Source organism: Cervus elaphus, chromosome 15 (genome assembly GCF_910594005.1).
Source record: "Cervus elaphus chromosome 15, mCerEla1.1, whole genome shotgun sequence".
NCBI classification, from domain to species: domain Eukaryota; kingdom Metazoa; phylum Chordata; class Mammalia; order Artiodactyla; family Cervidae; genus Cervus; species Cervus elaphus.
Genome location: NC_057829.1, coordinates 66427128 through 66452691, shown reverse-complemented (window position 1 = coordinate 66452691; position 25564 = coordinate 66427128). Strand labels below are relative to the sequence as shown.

General features: G+C 49.1%; 1 protein-coding gene across 8 annotated transcripts; it reads right to left on the bottom strand.

Annotated features, from left to right (window-relative positions):
• Nucleotides 1-791: 791 nt before the first annotated feature.
• On the bottom strand, nt 792-25564 carry SFXN2 (sideroflexin 2). 8 transcript variants are annotated; one of them, XM_043925506.1, is made up of 13 exons: nt 25435-25544; nt 22519-22656; nt 10566-10727; nt 10224-10394; nt 9018-9116; nt 8207-8282; nt 7799-7884; nt 6472-6532; nt 6056-6122; nt 5420-5469; nt 5069-5118; nt 2991-3038; nt 792-2130 (listed from the first exon to the last, which is right to left on the bottom strand). In XM_043925506.1, exons 3-13 carry the CDS (start codon nt 10724-10726, stop codon nt 2031-2033), a joined length of 969 nt encoding a protein of 322 aa, XP_043781441.1. In that variant the 5' UTR covers nt 10727; nt 22519-22656; nt 25435-25544; the 3' UTR covers nt 792-2030. The 8 variants fall into 8 exon arrangements, with proteins under 8 accessions (XP_043781441.1, XP_043781445.1, XP_043781440.1 ...); XM_043925510.1 differs by lacking the exon at nt 22519-22656 and adding an exon at nt 10845-11046 and having other exon boundaries at nt 25435-25449; XM_043925505.1 differs by lacking the exon at nt 22519-22656 and having other exon boundaries at nt 25435-25564.

The window sequence follows — 25564 nt, the reverse complement described above, 5'->3', positions numbered from 1 at the left end:
ATGAGAGGTTGCCAGGGGCTGGGGGATGAGGGTATATGAATGACTACTAATGAGTACAGAGTTTCTTTCAGGAATAACGAAAATATTCTGGAATTAGAGAATAATGACAGTTGTATGAAATTATGAGTATGCTAAAAACCACTGAACTCATGCTTTCAAAGGATGAATTTCATGTTTTGTGAATTGTATTTTCATTTTTTTAAATGGGGGAAAAATCAAACTGCAGTCAGTGCTTTGACCTCAAGGAGGCAGCCCTTTCTCTTCAGAGCAGTGGTCCTTCAAAGTGGTCCGCAAAACAACAGTATCAGCGTCACAATTACCAGAAACACAAATCCACAGGCTCCATCCCAGCCCCACAGAATTCGAAATTCTAGGGAGGGGGCCCTATAATCTGCCCTCCGGGTGAATCTCAGGCATGTTTCTTAGGAACCATTACTCCAGAGTAGGGGACACCTTGTAGAGGGCCAAATAGTAAATATTTTAGGTTCTGCATGCCACCCCCATAGGGTCTCACACATCCTTCTTTTTTCACAACCTTTAAAAAATTTAAAAGCCATTCTTATTTCCCAGGAACATAAAAACAGGCAGACCTGAACCCTCAAGCCATGGATTGCCAGCTCTCGCCCTCAAGCAACACATCCAGTCCAGGAAACACTCTAGAGCCTCCAGCAAAGGCAGGTAGATTTTTCCTCCATAATAAGGGAGACAAACAATGGCCTCTGGGCACCAGACAGGTTCCCCTTAGAGTTGTGATACCCTCCTCCATGCCAAGCCCAAAGTAAGAACAGATCTTGCTTTCCATCTAGGTTTTATTAACTCAGTGTGCAGACAGTTCATTGTGGTCTTTCAAGAAATGTATTCGATTCACAGTGATACCCTTTGATCAGTCAGTAAATTCTACTAGACAAAACTCATAAAGACATTGGCCCCAGGTTGGCTACAGCAGCCCCCTCTCCCTCAGGGGCTTCCAAAATAACCTAGAGCACCCTGGCGGGGAAGGGAGAGTGGCTACACTTGGCCGTGTGTCCTTTAAGGCTCTTTGGTCCTGGTTGGTTTCCTCTCAGAGGCGTCCAAATAAAACTTCCCTTTCCTATTCAGTCCCCACCAGTCTTTCTTTGGTGTTTAACCCAACAGGCTGAGGAAGGGAGGCAGCCAGGAAATTATACCCACTGAAACATGCAGTTAATGCGTACCTATGCCCTTTTTACCCAGTCAGTGGTTTTATCTTTCAGACACAGAGAAGCAGAATCAGATAATGATTTTAGGAGAACAAAGCCAGTGTCAACAGACAGGGTCTGAAGCACCATGAAACTCTGCTGCCTCACTGTGTCCTGTGTTTTTTGGGAAGTGGGGAGAGGGTTGGCACTAAAAACTCCTGGGTGCCTGATAAAAACTCTCAAGGTTAGCAAGACTCCCAAAGAAGCTTTCTGCCCAGGGGGCCCTGGGGAGGAGAGTGGGCAAGAACAAAGAGGAGGTCCAAAGTGACCCAGCCTCTCCCCTCCCTCTTTCTGAGGGAGCCAGAACCACACCCCCCTCCCGGCGGGGAGGGTGCCCTTGACTGAGAACAGATGAGGAGGAAGAGAAAGGGGGCCCTTCCTCAACCCCAGCTGGAACCAGAATCTCAGGTTTCTGAATTTATTCCAAACGGTTTACTTGAGCGTCACCCTCAGGACCTAGCACCTTCTCCCCGAGGGGGTCTCAGCTCCTGGTGTCTAGGAGATGGGGGTTCAGGAAGAGCAGATAGAAGCCTTGGCCTCTCTCCCCTTGGTCGCTTTTATCCTCTGGAGTCCAATAAATTTAGGTACCTGGGTAGAAGCATGAGGCATCCTCCCACTGCACCCCCTCGCCCCCGAATCCACGCCGGCCTGCAGGCCCTGTCGGCAAAGAGGAATGAGGCACAGGAATCCACAGCTGGTGTATGGACTGGTCCATGCTGGGGTGAGGCCTTCAGAGTCCCTTATTGAAGCAGACATAAGACACAGGTTCTCTGTGAGCTGGTATGTGGACTGGTCCATGCTGGGGTGAGGCCTTCAGAGGCCCTTATTGAAGTAGACATAAGGCACAGGTTCTCTGTACTTGGCCTTGATGGTGTCCTGGAGCTCAGGTTCCAGATAGGAAACCGGTAATTCACTGAGAAGAGAGAAGGGCGTTATGAGCCTGCCCCCTGGACGGACAGCAAATTTCCCTGAGATAAAATCCAACATAGTTGCCACCTCTAAGAAGCCCTTGCCCATTTTTCCATCAGAATTACAAATGGCTTCTATAGGGCACAGTATGTTGCTTTTTACTTTTTGGCTTTTTACTTCTGTTGAGCTCTGACTTCATTCTCCCTGGTGCCAAACTTCTACCTTCTCCAAGATTACAAGCACGGTGATTGGAACACAGGAGAGGTGTAGATGACTACTGAGCTGGGAGTACTAGGAGAAGGGAGACGGGCATCTTCTCTGTATCCATTCAGGTTACATCTGGTCTCCTGGAGTCAGTCCTCTCCGCCACCCTGCCCCCGCCCGACACCCATCTGATGCTTCCCTTTCCCTTTGTCATCATCTCTTCTCAACCACCCCCTGCACCCTTCCCAGGACACGCAAGGGAAGCTGAGAGGTCCAAGGCATCCACCCTCCGGCAAACATCAGCCAGAATGAGTACCTACCCTCTTGTTCGATTTCAAAGACCAAATCCAGCCATGGGAGATGGGTCTAACAACTCAACCAGCAGGGACAGGAAGTCTCTTACTGTTCCCCTACCATCTTTCCAAGGCAGCCTGTGCTCCACTGGGAATGAGCAAAATCCCTCTGCCCCTTGGAGCTCTGTTTTGGTTTCCCATTCACCTGGAGTCAAGAGGCCCAGAGTTCACACTTACAGAGTTCACACTTGTCCCCGGACAGATGCTGCCCTGCCTGCCCCTCCCTCTTCTTCAGGACAGCAGGCAGGTCAGCAAGAGCAGGGACAGGCAATTCAGTAAAAACAAGTAGGTAATGAACAGCTGATACCATTGCTGCGGGAACAGCCCACACGCCACCGGCACCATGAAGATGAGACTGGAAGAAAGGAGAAACCAAAGCATTAGGGGATGTCTGGCATCTCACAGACTCATCCACACTCCGTGGCTGAGATTCCCCAAAGGATGGGGGAGCTGAACCCAAAGTTTCTCTCCCTTCAACCCTTCTTCTGGTCTCTAGGTACCTGGAGATTTACTCCAGCACAGGATAAAACCAGCCCCCCTGCACCCCTCACCCCCACCCACCTGCCATTCTAGCAGATGAAGAAGGGAATGGAGACACCAGGAAGTGTAAGCAGCGGTGCTCATGACCATAGGTGCCCTCTGGTGTTCGGGGAAAGCAGGAGGGTGTGAACTCAGGGTCAGGCTCCTGTACTTGCTGAACCCCCGGGCTGTTGGAGAACAATGAGGGCAGAGCCTCCGGAACTTCATGGGGCACACAAGGAATTCTAGGAGCTTGCTCAAATGCATTGCTAATTTAGTAGGTCCAGGAAAGGGCTTGAATCTTTATTCTCAAGTTCTCAGAGGATGTGGGCCCAGGACTACATTTTACAGAATCTGGGAATCTAATAGACCTGGGTTCAAGTCCCAGCTCTGCCACTTCTTAGCTGTGCAATCTGGGGCAAGCTCCCTCTGAGCCAGGGGAGGGAAGGCAAGAGTGCCTACTGGGCAGGGTTACTGTGAGGATTAAACAACGTAACACAAGGGACACATCCAGCCCATGGTAACTATTCCCTCAGTGGCAAATCAATTTGCAGAAGCCAGTCTGTGGGGACTTCCCTGGTGGTTCAGTGGTAAAGAATCTGCCAGCCAACATAGGAGACACGGGTTCAGTCCTTGATGGGAAGATCCTACATGCCTTGGAACAACTAAGCCCATGCACCTCTGACTACTGAGTCTGTGCTCTAGAGCCCAGGAGTCGCAACTACGGAGCCCGCTCAGCCTAGAGCCCGTGCTCCGTAACAAGAGGGGCCACCGCCATGAGAAGCTTGTGCACTGCAACTAGAGAGTAGCCCCTGCTCACTGCAACTAGAGAAAAGTCTGCACAGCCAAAAAAAAAAGAAGACAGTCTAGCATAATGTTAGACTTATTAAGGATCCAATCTCAGTTCCAGCAATTACCAACTAGAGATGCTTGGGCAAGTCTCTTCATCTGGGAAAGGAGACGCTGACAGTATGTATACCTCGAGGGCTCAGGGAATCAGGTGAAATTATAGACAGGAAACATCAGCACAGTGGGGGCACACAGGAAACATCCAATACACACGAGCTTAGGTTGTGGTCATTAGCTCATGGCCTCACAAAGCACGATGAATGCTGGGACTTGTCCAGTCCAGGGCAGGCACCTAAGACCGCTGCCGGGAGTCATGGTGCTTTCCTCCTGTGCGAGGCTGGGACACGTGACGGGCCCAGGCTCTGTCATTTTTCACGTCTCACTGTATTCGGATATATTGAGGTATAACTGACGTGTGCATGCTAAGTCACTTCAGTCATGTCCAGCTTTTTGCGATCCTATGGACTGTAGCCCACCAGGCTCCTCTGTCCATGGGATTCTCCAAGCAAGAATACTGGAGTGGGCTGCCATGCCCTCCCTTCTGGGGGACCTTCCCGACCCAGGGATTGAGCCCGTATCTCTTAAGTCTCCTGCATTGGCAGGCAGGTCCTTCACCACTAGTGCCACCTGGGAAGCCCAGATGACATGTAATACTGTGTAAATTCACCACTGGTGTGAGCTGACCCCTCTGTCACTTCACATAATTTTTATTTCTCTTTTGTGGTTGTATGATCTTATCATTTTTGTCTCTTCTCTAAAACTACTGCAGACCTAAGGCTGGAGGGGAGACCCTGGGGATGGAGGACACCCAAGGGTTCTGCTTTACACCCTGGTGTGTGCACAGGGCCAGCACAGCGCCCTTGGAAAGATGGGACGAGTCAGAGGGGCCACAGGTGTTCAAGCCTGGGTGCTTTTGAAGTCAGGTAAAGGAGTACATGTCTTCCCACATGGGTGACATAGGAAGACAGATCTTGGGTGCCCCACCACAGACGCCAACTGAGAAAACACGTTACTCACAAGCACCCGGACAGCAGAACCTGCAAAGGGGCGTGCAGAACCCGGACTCTCTGTGCAGAAACAAGACAAAAGACAGACCCACGTGGGACTTACATACTTCGAGGTGAACCCCACATCGGCAAGCCAGCTAGAAACCCACAAGCAGGAAACCCTGGCTCTGCAGCGGAGGTGGGAGTCTCCTTGCTCTTAGCAGACAAGGCTGAGATTCGGGCAGCCAGGACACTGGGAGGGGCCTTCCTGGAGTGCAGTGCGGGGATGGGAACGAGATGGAAGGGTGAGAGGGTCAGGGACCCCCAGCACGGGTGTGGTTGGGGCCCCGGGCAGTGAAGGTACAAAGGAGAGTCCACTCACCTGCACGAAGCGCAGCTTCTCCAGTCTTTCCATGAGGACCGGCAGCAGAACTGGAAGAGGCAGGGAAAAGGCTGTGACACTTCCCCTTCTGAAGTCAGATCACAGACTGAGTGGTTCCCCCTCCTTACCCAGAAGTTCCAGAAAATACTTTTCATTGGGGAGAAGGATGTATAGGAATGGCCACACCCACTTCTCCCCCAAGTACCAGAAGAAGATGCTTCCCAGACTCCTCGACCTGCAGTCCTATAACCATAGGAGGATGGGTACCATGGGCCCAGAACACCCTTCTCACAACCAACCATCTTTGAAGCATGTTTTGTATCCTGCTCTGTAACCTGTCCCTGCTGGAGGCAAAACCAGGGCAGGGAACTTATTTTCTCTACCACTATCTCCCCAACACATTGAAGGAACTTAAGAAATATTTGTTAAATGAAAACAACTTTCTCCACCAAATCTCTGATTAACTGACATTCCAGGATTTACGGTATGACTCTCCAGTGGCTCTCAACACTCAAGCAAACCAGTTTGAGAAGAATGCCTATAGAGGCTGGGGTCCCACCCCCCACCCCAAGTGTGGCTGAGGTCTCCATCACATAAGCCAGGGTCCCCCAGGATGGGAGGGCTTCCCCTTCTTACTCATGCCAGGGGCTGCCATGGTGATCCGAGAAACAACCACTTGAGTGATGCCTATGGCTGCAGCTCTCTGAGGACAGAAAAAAGTAAGCTGTCAGTTATGACTTCATACGGAGTCCACAGGCTGCATCAGAGGGCTGGGCCAGGGTCAGAGTCACGGTCAGTCTGAGCTGGTAAAGGGGAAGGGATGGACCTGTCAGGGGTTAAGTGACCATACCTGACCCTCTCCCACCCAGCCACATTCTTATGGCTTCAGGACCAGAAATGACATGAACAGAGATATGGAGGGAAGACTGATGAGGAAGGAGGATGGCGCTAGGGAAAAGGTTTTTAGCCCAGGCCTGCTCTGAGTGCTAAGAACAGGACAGGGTCTGAGAGGGAACTCCCTCCCCCCACCCCCAGGGCAGGCCTCTGCTCACCCGGGAATGACCGATCTCATTGTGGTTCCTGTCCTTCACACAGATTCCCTGGATGAGTTCCCTAAAACACAGACAGGAGGTGCTGGACGCGGGAAAGGGGTGTGTTGGAAGCCCGCCAGAGATGTGACACACCAGGGGACCAGGGCCAGGGCATTCCAGCTCTAGGAAGCCACCTCCTGCAGCCTGGCCCTTGGAGCGGCCTTCCCCACTCCAGAGAGTGATACCGCAGATATCTAGGGGAAAGGCTCAGAGAGCAAGTGCCAGGTGCCGGCTGCCTAGGCTGGATCTGGAAGCTGCAGAGCAAGTGTATGCTCCTGAGCAAGTTCCCTAGTCCTTCTAAAGACATAGTTACCCTCATCTGCAAAATGGGGATAATCACCGTGCCCACTTTATAGGATTCGTTGAGGATTAAACGGGATGATGCCTGCCAAGTGCTGGGTCCAGTGCCTGACTCCATGACCCATCCACAAACATGAGCCGCTCTGGCTGTTATATTCAAGCCAGCACTCCATCCAAGACCAGGTGGGTGGTGGTGGGGACTCATTCATTCGTTGGAAGGAGCAACTGGATGGGGGAGGGGAAGAGGAGTCGAGTAGAGAGCACACACGGCTGTTCTACGGTGTGCTCTTTCTACAAGGGTGATTGTGATCACTTTCCATTGACTACTGGTCCTAAGAAAATGTGCCTCATGACATCGGTGATGACCAGGAAGGCATCAATGGCAACTGTGGGAACAGTAGCTAATGCTTAACATTACATTCCAGGTGCTATTTTGAGTGCTTTACATCGATTACATCATTAAATTTTGTGGCAGGGGAATATCTTTGCTTTCTCTAGTCAAGGAACAAGAGCTGTGAGACACAGTGGGTTTCTCCTTTCCCCTTTCCTGCTGTGAAGCTTAGAGCCTGGCAGCTGGAAAACATCTATCTACCCCTTTGGCTTCCCTCAGAGCTTCTTGGTTCTGTTTTATCTTCGGATACCTCGCTCTGCTGCATTTCATTCTGTGAGCCATCCCCAGGGCTCTGGAAGTAGGCCAAGTTCACGACTTAAATACAGTTGTAGTTGAAAGGACTTGAGCTGGTGCCAAACCCCGCAGGTCCATGCTAAACCTCCAAATCCATCCAGAGAATGACTCCCACAGCACTCATCACAGACAAAACCCAGGTCACCTGCCACTCCTGCAGCCATCACTATTGGAGCCACCGATCCTCGGATGCACCCTCCCCACCCCCACCTCAGCCACCAAAGCCACCCATTGCCTTGGCCGCCTGCCCTGTCCCTGCTGACCTTGCGGTTTACAGGGAGGAAAAGGGATCCCTGTACTCACTGCTGGCGCATCATGGGGATGTTGACACAGTTAGCTGCGGCCACGGCGGCAAAGGGCACCCAGCGGCCCACCAGGGGTGGGGCTCTCTGTGGGGGAAGAGGACAAGGGGAGTAGGTCAGCTCCCTGGAAGATGGCGGTGGAAGGGGCTTTAGGACGATAAAATAAGAAATCAGACCTCACTACTGCCACATATCCTGACATCCAGTCAGGGAACCCAAATTCCCTCAAAGGCCGGAGAAAAACCAACGTGGGACAGCCCTGCTGAACTTCCCACTACTTGGCTAGGCTCTGACCCAAACCCAACTCTTCCAGTCTGGGAAACCACCCATACCTGGGGAAAAAAAAGTTTTCCCTAGGACTTTGCTGCCCCCTTGTGACCACCATGTCCATAGCAGCCCCAGACTGTACCTTTGTCAACATGTTCATGCCCACAGCAGTGGCCACTGCGGTGGTTGTGGCTGTGATGTAGGAAACAGCCATCTGCCTAGTGGAGGAGAGAGATGTTTGGGAGTGGGGACTCCAGGTGGCTGAGGGCAGGACCAAAGCTTGAGTGATAAAGGCTGGAAATGTGGCTTCATGCCTGAAAACCTCAGCTTCAGCTTGGGATCTCCCTCCATCTCACTCAGATGCTCCTTTCAGTACATTAAACACACCAAGTGCCTGCCTGCTCAGAACCTCTGCATGCTGCCACTCCCTCTCCTGGGAATCTTTCCCCAGGCTCTTGCATGGCTAAATCCTTACCTTTCAAAACTCAGCTGAAACATCAGTTCTGCAGAAAGGACTTCCCTGACCAGCCTACCTGTACAGACGCCCTTCTGCCATTCTCCAGCATGTCATCTGTTTATTTCCTTAATGGCAGCTATCACAGACTGAGACCATTATGCTTATTTTCCTAAAAAGACCTTAAACTCCAGAGACCACACATATCTTACTCAAATGTATCCCCTGCCCCTAGGACCCTGTCCAACACCTAATACACACTCTAGACATATTGGTAGCATGAATGAATGAGTGAATGTTGAATTCATCTAGGAAGAAGATACTCTCCTAGTCCACCTAGTACTTCCAAACCCTGAAAAGAGAGACCTGGTCACCCACCCAGGGCAGGCCCCACCCAGGGAGGACAGACAGCCCTGGAACCCCTTAAGAAGGGCTGTTCCCCCCAAGGCAAGAAGACAGCTCCAGGCCCACACAGACAGCAGGGGTTCAGGCCTCCTACCTGACCGACGTAGGGGAAGCCGCATTCCTGTTGGTGTAGTTGACTAAGGCATTGAAAGACTGGTTCACCCACTGCCAGAAGATCACTGCTGGCATTGTCCTACCAGGAGAGAGGCGGAGGGAGGCAGGAAGAGGATGGGAGGAGGGCTTGGGGACACCAATCAAACCTGCCACTCCCCAGGCCATTCCCATGCTGTCTCCTGTACCTGCTCTTCTGCACAGGTTGCCCCTCTGCCTGGAACATCCACATCCCCAGCCTCTTGGTATACGGCTGAATCCTGCTCTCTGGAGAGATCTCTTCTTCCTTGGAACCTTCCTGACCCTTTCCCTGTCCTTCCTGAGACACAGTTAGTCATTCTATGATGTCTGCTCCCACCACCCCATATTCTGCCCCGAGCCTACCACTTGGCAAGTTAGACTGTAACTGTTTCCTTCTTGGTCTCAACAAAACTGGGTGCTCCTTGAGGGGTGGGCTTCACTGGTGGCTCAGACAGTAAAGAATCTGCCTGCAATGTGGGAGACCCAGGTTTGATCCCCAGGTCAGGAAGATCCCCTGGAAGAGGGCATGGCAACCCACTCCAGTATTCTTGCGTGGAGAATTCTATGGACAGAGGAGCCTGGTGAGCTACAGTCCATGAGGTCACAAAGAGTCAGACACAGCTGAGCGATTAACACTTTTACTTTCTACCTGGCCCAAGGTCTGGCTCAACAATTGGCTAACCGAATGTGTTAGGGAGGGAAGAGGTGGAGGGAAAAGAGGAAGGGGAACAGAGAAAGTCTCTCTCCAACTGGACTGAAAGTGTCTTCCCATTTTTTAATTTTTTGGATATTATGTTATAAAAATACACTAAATTCATTGTTCAATAGTACTTTTTAAAGGAGTAGAAGAGTTCAGTCATTGAGTGTCCTGGAGAGAACTGCCTCAGTTCATATAGCCAGGCACCACTACTTCCTGGCTGGTGCACATGGGCAAGTTACATAACCTCTCTAAAACTGCAGTTCTTCATCTGTAAAATAAAGATGAAAACAGTACCTCTCTGTAGGGCTGCTGAGATTAAATGAGGTGATATATGCGAACAGTTGAGCACAGTGTCTGGTATCCGGTAAGGAATCAGTAAAGATGGCTATTACTATTATCCTACTATGGCTCCCTCCCTAGCAGGTCTAAGTGGCGCCTAAGTGGCACTGCCTTGCTCCCCAGTCGCACCTGTAGAACTGGAGCATGAAGCCCGTGATGATCATGCCGCCGGGGACCTGGAAGGACATCCGCCCAATGACGTTCATCTTGTCCCCAGTGTCAGGGTGGAAGGCTGAGTCGTACAGCTTCTTAGCATAGAAAAGCTGCTCCACCTGGGTGCCCGGGGGCACAGTCCCCATCCTGTCACCCAAAGACAACAGGCGGGCATTACCTCCCAACCTCCGCCCTGAGTCATCCTGCTCTTGGTTCCCCCACCTCCCTGAGCTCTCTGCCTATCCCCTCATCTTCCATTTCCACCTGTCCCCTAGGGCACCCACCGATGCTGTCCTGGCCCATCCCCCAGCCGCTCACCTGCTCTGCTCCACCATCACTTTGGCCCAGTCCAGCTCCCGCTCTGGTACCAGGATTGTGCGGGGGTCCGTGATATTGAAGAAGTGCTTCACCCGCCCCAGGAAAGTGCATTGGTCCCAACGGGGGGCATCAATGTTAAAGTCAGACAGGTCAGCCTCCATCCTGCCCATACACAAAATTGTGAACTTCAGAACAGAGGGGAAATGAGGACTGTCCCCCGAATCAAAACCTTCCCCAAAGGCCCTGAGCACCTCCCACTATAGGAGACAGACAGCTTACCCCAGCCACTAGCATCGCCTCACTCAGGTCAGGAAGGGCCCAGTGAACTGTCACTCATCTGGGCCACTGGACACCAAATGTTTCCTGAGTGCCTGCCAGTGGCCAGCCCAGGGCATGATCATGCGGGGGGCAAGCAAGGGGAAAGGGATAATACAGGGTCTGTCCTTGGAGAGCTGAGTCTGACTGGAGAACAAGAGCCCACCTGTGGAACAGCAGATAACACGGATGGCTACGATAAGCACAAGGTAAGAGGAAGCTGAGTTGGGGACGGGGTCACAAAAATCAAGGGGGGGCTTCCCAAAAGAAGTGGAATGTGGGTGAAGCCCCAGAAGGTAGGAGAGATCATTCTGCAGGAGAAAAGACATGGGATCACATCGAAAGTAGAAACAGGCACAGATAAAGACGGAAATGGGGGGTCTTCCCTGGTGGTCCAGTGACTAAGACTCCTGTGCTCCCAAGGCAGGAAGCCCGTGTTTGTTTCCTGGTCAGGAATTAGATCCCACATGCCACTAAGAGTTTGTATTTCACAATGAAAAGTCCTGAATGCCACAACTAAAGATCCCACATGGTGCAACTAAAGATCCACATGCCACAATGAAGACCCAGTACAGCTGAATAAATAAATAAATGCATATTTTTAAAAAACTGAATGGGAGTTTCCCTGGTGGTCCAGTGGTTAAAAGTCCCCCTGCCAATGCAGAGGATACAGGTTCGATCCCTGCTAAGGGGATCCCTGCTAACATGCTGTGGGGCAACTAAGCCCATGCGCTGTTAACTACTGAGCCCACATGCCTTAGAGCCCGTGCTCCATAATGGTGCGGCAATAAGGAGTCAGCGCACCACAGCTAGAGAGTAGCCCCCGCTTGTCACAACCAGAGAAAGCCTGTACACAGCAATAAAGACCCAGTGCAGCCAAAAATAAAATAAATAAATCTTTACTTAAAAAAAAAAAAGAAGGAATGACAACAATGCTATAATAGATGGGATGGAGAAGCCGGGAAGACTCTAAGGTACTTGGACCACCCGTGATGTGGGACAGTATAATTTGAAAGTGGGCTTGGACTAGTTGTAAATATATACGGCAAACTTTAGGGCAACCACTAAAAAAAATTTTCAAGAGACGTATGATCTATATGCCAGAGAGGAGAAAAAAATAGTCATGTAAAAAAGCTATGGCTTTTGAACTTCTGCCTGGAAGTTTCAGGAAGCCACTAACAAATTTCAGGAAGAGTGATAAGATTAGATGTGTAGTTTAGAAAGAACAGTCTAGGCAATTACATGAACGTAAACAGGGTGTGGCAAGACCTCAGAGGACGCTGAGACCAGCTGGAAGGGAACCCCCCAATAATCCAGGCAAGAAGAAATTGGGCTCAAGTGAACCCAGATGCACCAGATCTGGAAGGAAGACCAAAAGCAGAGAAGCTTTTAAAGTAGCCAAATCTGAGGATGTGCCAAGTGATTGGGTATAGCAGGAATTCTATCAGTCAGAGCTCAACCACAGAAACAGAATCAATAGGAGATCTACCTACCTGTCTGTCTACCTACCTCTTAGGATTCCTAACCTCAGGTTGGAGGGGGCCCAGCCCTTTTTTAAAAGGATTCCATCTGATTAAATCAGGCCACCCAGGATAATCTCCCCTTAGATTAACTCAAAGTCAACCAATTAGGGACTTTAATTACATTTGTAAGATCCCTTCTCCACAGTATGTGAATCAGCCTTTGGTCTAATAACCAAAAGAAGGCCTGTGGATATTACAAAGTGACTACTTCTCCTGAAGAAGGAATTCATAGGGCCTGGACTCCATCTCAGGCCTGTCTGTGCTGATCGTGCTCGGCCACCTCTCCAGTGGACTCTGAACTCTCTGCTTAGTGCCTGTGGGAACGACAATGGAAGGATAAGACCCCCTCCGGACAGGGGAACCTTGAAGATCATATCCAGGTCACTCATCACCTAAGAGAAAACAGACACTAATCACCCCTGCCTCCGGACACTATCTATCAGAATGTAAGCACAGGCTTATCAGTTATTAACTATTTGGAATATAACTGCGGGCTTATTGATTATTGACTGTTTGAACACATAACACGTGAATGATGGGGTTATTGTAGTTGTATTTACCCTTCCTTTGTTTATGTAAGTCTCAAGGGAATTGGGGTAGTGGGTTTGGACACGTACATATCATACACATGGGGTATAAAAGATTTTCACAAATGCTGGTCGGGGTCCTTGGCTAAGAGGAGACTCTGCCTTGGGCCCACCGGCGTAATAAACTGCACTCCACTATCTGCATTGTCCTGAGTGAGTTTGTTTCCCAGAAAGCGTGGCTATAACATTTGGTGCATGGGCCAGGAAACTCCTCGCTTTGAGGAGACAGGTCTCATTTGAGGCCACCCCCAGGCTTTGTAGCTTGAATCTCCTAGAGGGGGGAAGGCGCCTCGCCCCTCTGGAAGGATTCTGCTTTTCAACGCCTGGACCTTTCACGTCAGCAGGTAGTGGACGGCAGCAGGGAAACTGAGCGCTCAGGTGAGGAGGAACCCACCCAGCAGGGTGGAAGATGGGGCCTGATCACCCCCCTGGGAGGGACTAGAAGGAGTGGGGACCCACAGGAGCCTGGAATAGGCAGGTGGCGATTGCTTGGTACACAAGTCGACGAGCGTGATAGGGTTTAGGAAGGAAATTTGTGAAGGACATTTAGGAGGTGTGTCCACGCCGTCTCGGGGAAAATTATTACCAAGCGATCGCCAGGGGATTTTTTAGGATAAGAAACTGGTCCTTGTATGCTCGTATTCTGCCCTCCCCCAGGAGGTGTCCCGTCTGCTGTGAAATTCTTGACCCCCTCGGAATTGTTAGGCTAGAAGGAGGGGGATACAGAAGTGAGTATGAATTGGCTTTTCCGGAGATGGCCTGGGACATGAGATATTTAACCCATCTGTGTTTTCATCCGCACCTGATCAAGCCCACCAAGGCAGAGTGGACTTTAAGGGAGAAACAGTCTTGGACCATGTGATGTTCTGGTTCAGCTGTGCTGACTGGCAGGTGAAGATACGCTGATCCCCCTTCTCCCTCTGGGATCTGGCAGGTAAGGCTCTTCTCACCCCAATTAGGAAGGAGGCAGAATGGCAATTTAAGTGTCACTGAGTGGAAATATCAGAAGTACATAGGGTACTGAGAACTTCGTAGACAGAATGAAAAGAAAAAGTAGAAGGTCTGAGAAGGTAAGCAAGATGGGGGAAAGTGAATCTAAGGCAACTGTATTGGAGTGCATGATTAAAAATTTAAAGAAGGGATTAGGAGGAGACTATGGGGTGAAGATGAAGCCTAACTGCCTCCACATACTCTGTGAGGTCGAATGGACCCCTATGGGAGCAGGATGGCCACCAGAGAACACCGTGACCTTAAAAATAATGGAAGCAATCTATACAGTAGTCACAGGAGAGCCAGGACACCTGGTTCAATACCCATCTATTGACTCATGGCTAGGGTTAGCTTGAGACCCTCCTACTTGGACAAGGTTCTGTATCCAGAAGGGAAAGGGAAAAATATTAATGGCACAAAAATTGACTGATGATAAAAAAGGAAATTCTACAGGATTTGGACGGGGATGACCTGACCCCTCCCCCATGCTGGATAATGACACGCCTGCCTCCCAGTGCTTCACCAGGACCGGAGGCCGCCTTAATGCCCGATCCAGGGCCAGGTGAAGTTTCTGCAACAGCCACTGCTCCTCCGCCAGCTTTCCCGGAGTTCGTAGAGCCGCCGTTTGGGCAGGCTCCGATCCCGGTGACAGAAGCCTCTGGCCAACACTTCCAGGATCCGGCTCCAACCGAACCGCCCAAGCTATACCCGCCTCTCCCGGTGAGTACTGACAAGAGGGGGAGGGAGATGTTGGAATTAAGCAGAGACTGCGCTCCGCCAGAGAGCCGCAGGGAATAAAAGAGAACAGACAAGAGACTTACAGTGCTAGCTGCTGCTCTGGAAAAGTCTATCTCGGGCCCTCCGGAAAACCTCTGCCCCAGGGACAGGACAGTCCTTCAACTGGTCCCAAGGGAGGCCCCGGTCCCCGTTACAGCCAAACCATTGTGCCTGGTGCAAGCTTTTGGCCACTGGAAGAATGAATGCCCTAAGGCAAGGAAAGAAGAGGAAGCTCCCGCAGTTTGGGGGCTTGCTGACTTGGAAATTAACTAGGGCTGCCAGGGCTCAGATATCTGGTCCCTGAGAGCCCATGGTAACCGTAAAAGTGGGGGACCAAAACATTGACTTCATGGTGGATACAGGAGCAGAACTGTCGGTAGTAACAAAACCTGTGGCACCACTGTCCAAAAAGACTACCGCTGTAACTGGGGTGTTGGGAGAAGAGATGATTAAATCATTTTGCCAGCCCAGAAAATGTCAGATGGGGGGGCACCAAGTGATTCATGAATTCCTCTACATTCCTGAGTGCCCAGTACCCCTGTTGGGAGGAGACTTGCTCTCCAAACTAGGAGCACAGGTGACTTTCTCCCCTGAGGAGAGGCCCACCTTCTGGACGGACTGTGACTTATTTGCCCTCTCTCTCAGTGCCAACCCAAGATGAGTGGAGGTTGCATGAGCCCCTGAAGGCAGAGCTGGGTGGGCCGAAAGAGCAAGAGAGAGCTAACTCAATTGTTCCCTGAGGTCTGGGTGGAAGACAACGCCCCCCTCCCCCCAGGCTGGCTGAACATCACGCCCCAGTGATAATGGAACTCAAACCAGGTACCATTCTGGTTAGAGGGCGCCGGTACCCGCTATGGATGGAGCCTGAACCGGCATATTGCCCTACATCAACAGATTGAAACAAACAGGCATTCTAGTAGAGTGCCAGTCGGCTTGGAGTACGCCAATCCTGCCAGTCAAAAGGGAAGGAGGACAGGACTGTAGGCCTGTACAAGATCTCAGGCTAGTCAACCAGGCTACTGTGACTTTACACCCCACTGTTCCAAACCCCTATACCTTGCTTAGCCTCCTCCCACCGAGGACTAACATTTACACTTGCCTAGATCTCAAGGATGCCTTCTTCTGCATACACCTCACCCCAGCATTACAGCCCATCATTGCCTTTGAATGGGAAGATTCAGTCGGGAGCACCAGATAACAAAGGCTAACTCCACAGCCATCTTTGGGGAAGCCTTGGCTTCTGATCTGGACTCATTCCATCCGGAAGAGTATGGATGTCAGCTCCTACAATACGGGGATGAACTGCTGCTGGCTGCCTGAGACCAAGGAAAAATGCTGGAAAGGGACAAATGCACTGCTCCAGCTGTTGATGGAAGCAGGTTACCGGGTGTTGAAAAAGAAGGCACAATCTACAAAGAGGAGGTAAGGTATCTGGGGTTTGTTTTAAAAAAGGGCTCAAGGTTCCAGACCCTAATTGGGTCCTATATACTGATGGCACTAGCCTGATAAAACAAGGACAACAGCTGTTGGGTTAGCCAGAGCAGAAGGGGCCATCAAGACTGAAAAGAGATGGTGGGAATTGTCAAGTGACAAATTATTGGTACCGGAGGAGCTGGCACACACTCTGGTAAGCCAAACACACCAAGCGACCCACCTAGGCCATGCTGCCTGCTCACAGGTTAATACTGCCTCTCGGGTATTCAGACAAAATCCTCTGGGTATTCAGCTGAAAGGCACACTGCCCCTTGAACACCTGGGAGTGGACTTCACTGAAATGAAACCTCACCAACACTACCATTACCTGCTGGTCATGACATGTGCATTCTTGAGATAGGTAAAAGCTTTTCCTACCTGGACTGAAAGAGCATCAGAAGTAGCCTGGTGCCTGCTTAGGGAAATGGTTCCCAGATTTGGATTTCCTACTAGCACTGGATCAGGCAATGGCCCGGCTTTCGCAGCTGATTTAGTACAACAAGTAAGCAAAACTTTTAACATCAAATGGAAACTGCACACTGCATATAGGCCCAGAGTTCTGAGATAGTGGAATGAACCAACCGGACACTTAAAGAGACTCTCCAAGTGGATCAGAGAGACTGACTGCTCCTGAGTGGACTTGCTTCCGATGGCTCTGCTCAGACTCAGGATGACCCCACAGTCCCAAGGCTATTCTCCATACGAAATTGTGTATGGGAGGCCTCCTCCCATAATAAAACAGGTGTCAACAAATTTGCCTCAGGTAAGGGGGATAGGATTTCACAGCAGATGGAACTGGGTAAGGTAATAAATCGGGTAACTAAGTTTGTACAAGAAAGGGTGCCATTCCCCCTTGGGGAACAGATTCATGAGTTTACACTTGGTGACTAAGTATGGGTCAAAGATTGGGAACATGATTTGCTAGCCCTTTGGTGAAAGGGCCCTTATGTTATTCTAACTACCCCTACTGCAGTTAAAGTTGCAGGTATTGTCCCTTGATCCATCACACCAGAGCAAAGAAGGCATACCACACTGACCCGGAGGACGCCAAGTGGACCACCCAGAAGGACCCCACTGACCCACGGGAAACCAAGATCATTCTGAGGAGGAAGAAGAAAACGAGGTCCCGGACGAGCCCTCTACAGGATGGAGCTGGGTAAACGACTCCTGCTGCTCGGCCTCACCAATGCAATTCTGAACCTGACCACTGCTCCTGCACAGGACAACGTCTTCATCTCGTGGGCCACAACTCTGCCAACTGTTGGGTATGTGGGGCTATGCCCCTGTCAGTAATGGACAGACTCCCCTGGTGGGGATCGCCACTCCGTTCCTCTCTCTCACCAACCATAACCTTTCTTTGCTCTCCTGGTATAAGAAGAAGCCATCAATGGGCCAGGGACATAGGGTTACTTTTAACATGAACACCAGCCTTATGGAGATAACAAAGGCTTATACCTCATATATGAAAATTAAAGAGGAAAAGGGCTCCCTTAACAAAAGGGGGACAGGCCTCCCGGTACCTTGAGCAATACTACCAGGTCTGAGATGAATATTTCTGGATGACTCCTGAGAAAGGACAGTTGATTACCCCTGCTACTATTTGCTGGGAACAAAAAGAACAGAAAGTTGGATTTGGAGACCACCCCCTAGACCCAAAAGAATTAAAATATATGGGTTATTTGTCCCTTGAACAATGTAAGCAAATCTTGGAAATTACCTATCACCCCAATCAGTCTGTTCAGTGGCCTGGTTCCGACTGGAAATATAATCCTGGAATCCGCTGGGTAGCCCCCAATGGGACCCAGTGGCTCTGTGGGTTTAACTTATGGCCATGGTTACCAGTTGGCTGGGTGGGGCATTGCACATTAGGATTTGCTTTTGCCCATGGCAGAATTAAGCCTAGCCTACACCAGCCTCCAGTAAACCTGCCTTATCTGCATGCAAGATGGACACAATCTGTGTTCCAATGGTATGACTATCTTGCTGCCTTGTTTGTACCCTCTGTAGGGACAACGGATATCATGGTTAAGGTAGAGGCCTTAACTAATTTCACTAAACAGGCCCTCTTAGACAGTACAAAAGCCATTCAAGCTTTGAACAAGGAACAAATTCAGATGAGGAAGGCAGTAATTCAAAATAGGATGGCATTAGACATACTCACAGCAGCCCAAGGAAGGACTTGCACCGTAATTAAAGTCGAATGTTGCGTGTACATCCCTGACCTGTCTGGAAATGTATCTACTGCCTTGGAGGATATGCAAAATCAAGTGAAAGCCATGTCTAATGAAAATATTCCCTTTTGGACTTCAGTCCTCTCCTGGGTAAAGGGAGACTGGTGGAAAACCATTGTAACTGTTGTTATAGTAATCTTAATCATACTGCTCTGTGGGCCCTGCTTCCTACAATGCCTTGTGAATTTTGTGACACAGAGGTTGATAACATTCTCTCATGTGGGTGGCAGGAGGGCTAAGGTACAATATATCTCAATGAATGATGCTCGTTACGGAAACTAAGAGCATCAAGAGAGGGGAATGAAGAAGGAATTCATAGGGCCTGGACTCCATCTCAGGCCTGTCTGTGCTGATCGTGCTCAGCCACCTCTCCAGTGGACTCTGAATTCTCTGCTTAGTGCCTGTGGGAACGACAATGGAAGGATAAGACCCCCTCCGGACAGGGGAACCTTGAAGATCATATCCAGGTCACTCATCACCTAAGAGAAAACAGACACTAATCACCCCTGCCTCCGGACACTATCTATCAGAATGTAAGCACAGGCTTATCAGTTATTAACTATTTGGAATATAACTGCGGGCTTATTGATTATTGACTGTTTGAACACATAACACGTGAATGATGGGGTTATTGTAGTTGTATTTACCCTTCCTTTGTTTATGTAAGTCTCAAGGGAATTGGGGTAGTGGGTTTGGACACGTACATATCATACACATGGGGTATAAAAGATTTTCACAAATGCTGGTCGGGGTCCTTGGCTAAGAGGAGACTCTGCCTTGGGCCCACCGGCGTAATAAACTGCACTCCACTATCTGCATTGTCCTTCTGAGTGAGTTTGTTTCCCAGAAAGCGTGGCTATAACACTCCCTCAGCAGCCCCTCAAACTGGAAGCAGAACAGAGAGGGAGTCCTGGTGAGTTCCTCTGGCCATCACAATACCTAGAGTGATAGGGTTTCTGACTGGGACAGTAACATGCTGAGAATACAGAAAAACTGGCTTTAAGGGAGAAAACATTGAGTTAGAGTTTCCTCATGTTGCGTTTCAAGTGCTACGAGACTTCCTCAAACGCAAGAGGCTGCCATCTGTCTCTGAAAGTGAAGTTGCTCAGTCGTGTCCAACTCTGCGACCCCATGGACTGTAGCCTACCAGGCTCCTCCGTCCATGTGATTTTCCAGGCCAGAATACTGGGGTGAGTTGCCATTTCCTTCTCCAAGAGATCTTCCCAACCCAGGGACTGAACCCGGGTCTCCTGCAGTAGGCAGACACTTTACCGTGTGAGCCACCAGGGAAGTCCTCATGCTTCTCCTTTGCAAATGCCGGTCCAGGAGGCTCTTCCTCTCCCTCTTCACTAAATAATACCTGCTCATCTGTTTTTGTTTGTTTTCTTAAGGAATAATTTTGAGACTTAACTTCTATATCATTTGTCTTTTTTTCTTGGAAAAAAAAATCACCTGAGAATCTTCCATATATATTGAATTACAAGTTCACAGGCACGCCTTGGCAGTCTTCTTCAAAGTTTGCTGAGGTGCTGCTCCCTGAAGGGCTGGCAGGCAGGAAACTGGATGACCTGGAACGCTGAGTCGGAGGGCTGATGAAACTCACCAGGAAGCCACTGAGATTCTGGGAAGCTGCGCACCGGGATGCTGAGGGAACTCAACCGGAAGCTGCCAGGTAGGGTGTTGTTGAAACTTGACAGGAGGCAAGCACCCAGGCACCGGGAAGACTACCCCTTTCTCATCGGTGCTCCTCCAGCGCCCTCTACTGGTAGAGCTTAAAATCATACCGGAGGACAAAGGAAAAAGGTTTACAACGTCCAGGATCACAAGACCCGATGAAGAAGGGTAGATTTGGAGCTAAGGAGCAATAAACTAACCGGCACTGATACACAACTTACTTTTTTGCTTCGCATCTTAGAGAATTCTCCATTTTATATATACAGCTCCATCTCACTCTTTAATTATTACATACTATTCCATGTGCCTTAATTTCATCCTTTGGTAGACATCTGGGTTATTCTCAATTTTTCACTGCTGACAATATCCTTATACACATTATTTTGTGTATATGGCAACTATATCTTTTTTTTTTTTTGACTGCATCATGTGGGATCTTAGTTCCCTGGTATGCGTGCTAAGTTGCTTCAGTCATGTCCGACTCTTTGCAACCCCATGACCTGTAACCCACCAGGCTCCTCTGTCTGTGGGACTCTGCAGGTAAGAATATTGAATGGGTTGCCATGCCCTCCTCCAGGGAGTCTTCCAGACCCAGGGATCAAATCTGCATCTCTTATGTCTCCTGCACTGGCAGGCAGGTTCTTTACCACTAGCACCCCCTGGGAAACCCCTTAGTTCCCTCCCGGACCAGGGATCAAATCTGCACCCCCTGAATTGGAAGTGTAGTCTTAACCACTGGACCATCAGGGAAATGCCACAACTATACCTTTAAGATAGATCTCTTAAAAAAAAAAAAAAAAAGATTTCTAGAAGTGAAATTGCCAGATCAAAGGACGTACATGTTTTAAATGAAATCTTTATAAATATAATTCAAATTGATTTTTCCACCAGGTGTATATGATAATGCTCCTTTAGTCAAACTTTTACCAAAATGGATAAATAAATCTTTTCTTCCTTTCCAATATGATGGGCAGAAATAATATTGTCATTTTCATTTATATTTCTTTTTTAAATTTATTAAAAAAAAATTTTTTGGCAGCACTGTGCAACATGTTGGATCTCAGTTCCCTTACTAGGAATCGAACCTGTGCCCCCTGCAGTGGAAGTACAGAATCTAAACCACTGGACCATCAGAGAAGCTCCTAAACTGTATTTTCTTGATTCTTAATGAGATTAAGCATCTATTCATGTTTTTGGCCATTTGTTTTTCTCATTCTGAAAACTTTTAAGTTACAGAAGTAATTTTTGTAATAATTCAGTGCCAAAGTATATAAAGTGAAAATGATAGTGGTTAACATGTTTTTTTTAAAAAAAAAGCTAGGTGGACTTCCCTGGTGGTCCAGTTTAAGACTTCACACTTGCACTGCAGGGGGTGCGAGTTCGATCCTTGGTTGGAGAACCCAGATCCCGCATGCCACGTAGTGTGGCCAAAAGAAAATAATTAAAAAATAAAAGCTATCTTCTTGAGTTATACAATCATGTAGATCCAAGGCACTCACAGACTTGAGCAAACAAAGCCAGGATTTCCCATTAGAGGAAGGAAACATATTGCTGACGGAAGCCATAGACCTAATAAAGAATAAATGTTTTATATTATATAGTAGAATGAAAGGGAACTTCCACTCAAGACACTACCTCAGTAAAGACCCATGGGTTATTACAGCTGCAAGGGAAGTTACAGCAAAGTCACCTCAGAATAAATAGCAGCCTTAAAAGCAGGTGCATTAGCAAATAATCTCAAGGACTCCCCTGCCCTCCTCCAAAAGTAGCCTTTTGCTCTGCAGAGAGTGTGAATGACAAGCACCTACCCACCCCTCAGATCTTGGTTGAAACCTTCACTCAGAGAAGTCTCTGAAGGAGCCCTTCCTCCCTCGCATGCACTGCTATGAGCTCCTGGCTCTGTACTTGTCCTTCAGAGCCATGCCATGTGTGATAGTCTGGTTTTACCTGAATTAATGCCCACCGTCCCCCACTAGGCCATTAGCTCCTTAAAGCAGGAGTCGTGTCCATGTTGCTCACCACTGTTGCCTCAATGCCCAGCAAAGTAACTCGAGTATTTGCTAAAGAAGAGGTCCAGTCAGTCAGCAATTGGATATTTGGGCTTAAAACCCAGCATGGAGACCAGGGTTAGAAGTAAAACAGGGAGGGAGCAACATGGGGGTGGTTTAAGATAAAGTTTTCAAATGAGAAATTGCAGACTGGGAAGAGCAGTGATCCAAGGAAATACCCAGGAAGACCACTATATTTAAGAGGTAACCCATCAAAAATCTGAGCACAACTAGAGAGGGAGCAGGCAGAAGCAGCCAACAGATGAGGTAGAGCGAAAGCAGACATCAACTTTTAGACTGTTAAGGTGGGGGACACGTCCCCCTCTCACACCTACCAGAGCCCAGGAGAAGCTCCAGGCTCTGTCCTTTAAGGACAGGCTGACATGGCTCCTGCAGGGGGGCTGGTCCAAAGACCAAAGGCATTTCACCCAGTCCCAGCTGAAGCCAGGAGGGGGAAAGAGTTCCCCTTTATTCTAGAGGAAGGAAAAACAGTAAGCCTTGGCTTATAGAGCCCCACACTTGCACCAGATGGAGACAGTCCCAATGTTATGCCTCCCCTTCAACACACACACACACACACACACACAACACACACACTTCTCGGCCATCCCTCTCCACTCTCAACTGAACAATCCAACATTGGAAAATCCTCTTTCTTTCGCAGTGAAAGCACTTCTACCATGAATGTGTAATCATTTGCTAAGTCATGCAAGAATCTTTGCCTTCATTACCAAGGAACATCCTTGTCCTGTCTTACGTAAAACATAAAAGGAAAAAAAAAATCTAAATTCTATGTCTTAACATTTTTTCCCATTCCATTGGCCCCCAAGGGGACAGTTCTGTGATTCCTTAAGGGCAAACTCAAGCCCTTCGGTTACATAATCCCATAGTATCTTGTCCTCATTTGCAGCACGAGGGACTTTTGTAATTGTCACTTTCTTGATGTTTATCAGTGTAAAATCTGCCTCCCCTGACAGACGTAAGGTGCATGCTATAGTCCTCATCTGCCCTCTAAAAACACTTACTGCCTGCACGGAATGCATTCCGACTTATTCTTGGGTTCTCCAGACATCAAGGATGTCCCCCACATCTTTTCTTTTTTTGTCAAACTCAGAACCTGCCTTTGTTACAAAAGTAAGAACAAGCTTTGTTTCATGAAGCTGCAAACTGTCTACCCCTCCTATACTGAGTCCTACTGGTCGCTGAGTTTTCAGCAGTTACACTCCGTCCTCCTACACAAGCCATATCTAATACTTCCTAAAAAGGTGACTATGATATCCAGGGTTCCACTACAGGGAATGGGGGAGAGGTGGAAATCAAACAGGTGACTGACCAATACTTCCCTTTCCTTCCAGGATTAGAGAATGTCACAGCTCAAAAACATTAGGGATCCAAGATCTCAGCTTACAGATGGAGAAACTGATGCCAACGAGGTTCCCATGCATTGAGCTAGCGTGGTGAGCGTTTATGGCACACATAGTCCTACACTGTGGCAGATACAAATGTGAGCAGGAAACAGATGTAGTCTTATTTATCCAAAAATCTGATAACAGCTAGAGCCGTATTTTCCCAAGGTTATAAGGCTTAGACAGGAATTCCTTGACGGTCCAACGGTTAGGACTCCACCCTTCACTGCCAATGGGGCAGTGCAGAGTGGACAAAAAAAAGAGAGAGAGAGACCACAAAGTCACAAGGCTTAGAGTCACCTAGATGGGTCCTCTTATCCATTAAAAGGTGCTTGTCTCAAGAAAGAGAGAAAGGGAGGGAAGAAGGGAAAATATTTTAAAAATTATATAACCTACTAACTCTCCTTAAGCAATGCTCGTCCTTCCAGGGAGAGCTGATTTTCTCAAGCAGACAGTATCAGAGTTTGGGAAACAGGCTTTCCAAACTCTTCTAGAGTGTCCTTTTGCAAGGGCGGGGAAGCACCCAAGATCTATTTGAATCCCCTACTAGGGGAAAAAAACAAAACATCATCGCTGGTACTCCCATCAGAGGAAGATCAAGGCAGTCAAAGACTCAAGCAGTTCAAAACACAAAGTCCACTGAGAAGTCAAGGGCTGGTGTCAAGGCTACCTAGCTCAACTCGGAGAATGAGACTAATAATTAAACCAGCAGACCCTGGTAGTATATGCCTATGTACAATCAAATGACTCCCTGGCAGCCATGATGTTAGACTCCAAGCAATTTCGGAAAAGAAGTCTGCTTTGCCTTTTTCACAGAAGAACCAGCAGGCTAGAGATAGGTGGAAACTTGACTTGAATACATAAATTGTTAAGAACCATTCAGGGAAAATCTGCCTTCATTCCAAGGATCTTAACTAGGCTGAAAACCTGCTGGTCTTAAAAGCAGCAAAGCCCAAAACCTGGAGGAAACTATTAACAATAGCTAAGCCCAGGGACTTTCCAGGCATTCCAGTGGTTAAGACTCTGCTTCCACTGCAACGGCACAGGTTCAATCCCTGGTTGGGGAGCAAAGATCCCCACATGCCACGCAAGGAGCGGCCAAAAATAATAATTCCTCAAGAGTCAGAAAGTACTGGATTCAAGTCCCCACTCTTAACCCTTTAAATAACCAATTTCTAGGGCTGTGAGAATGAAATGAAATCTTGTATGAAAAGCATCTCACTAGGAAGGATGTAACTTCCATGAGGGCAGATTGAGCCCCCTGCTGTGTCTCCAGAGTATAGACTAGGACCTGGCACAAATATGGTAACTCTTCTTCCTGTCCTCTGCACGGGGAAGGGGTGGGAAATAGCACCCAGAATCTCTCTCACTCTTTCTTGCCTAGAAGTGGAGGCCCATTTTTGCCTCCTTCAGGGCTGCAGGCGGCGCACCGACCCTGCCAACTTAGTTCAGCAAAGCCATCCATCCCAAACGCCTTTCACCCCCGTAAGCGATCAGCTCATCCCAGCCCTCACGGCCAGTCCTCAGGCAGCTTCTTGCCCTCCTGTAGGCAGCCTCCCACCACGAGGACTCCTCCAGCCCGGATTCTAACACAGATGTGTGGAGACGGGTGCGCAACCCATGACGCCCCCGTTCCTCAGCCTGGCACACGAAGGTACTGGAGGCCATAGAGGTCCACAGGTAGCTCCTTCTCTTGCCACGTGGCTTTGGCAGGTGGAAGCCCAGCCCGCGCTGCAGCCTCGCCTGGGCAGAGTCAGGACAGAAACGCAAATTCCCTCCTGGGCTGTAGGGAATAAAACCTGGCACAGGTAGATGTTGCAGGAGGCCTCCTCTCAAGAGCCTTACCTGGTCCCGGGAGAAACGCACTGACACAGCTGCTTCCAGAAGCAGCGCGCTTTGGCAGCCAGGCCAGGATGCACTTCTGGCCTCCGTCCGGGAACCTCCCCTCGCCCCGCCCTCACGCCCTCCCTCTGGA

Bases quoted from the DNA above. Each gene is read 5' to 3' on its own strand.
- SFXN2 (XM_043925503.1), bottom strand. From the start codon at position 10,735: ATGGGCAGGATGGAGGCTGACCTGTCTGACTTTAACATTGATGCCCCC. The intron at 6,533-7,798 runs GTGAGTACAGGG...TCTGTGTTTTAG, and splicing joins ATCCCCATGATGCGCCAGCA to GGAACTCATCCAGGGAATCT. The intron at 3,039-5,068 runs GTGAGTAACGTG...CCTTTCTTCCAG, and splicing joins GTTCTGCTGTCCGGGTGCTT to TCTCATCTTCATGGTGCCGG.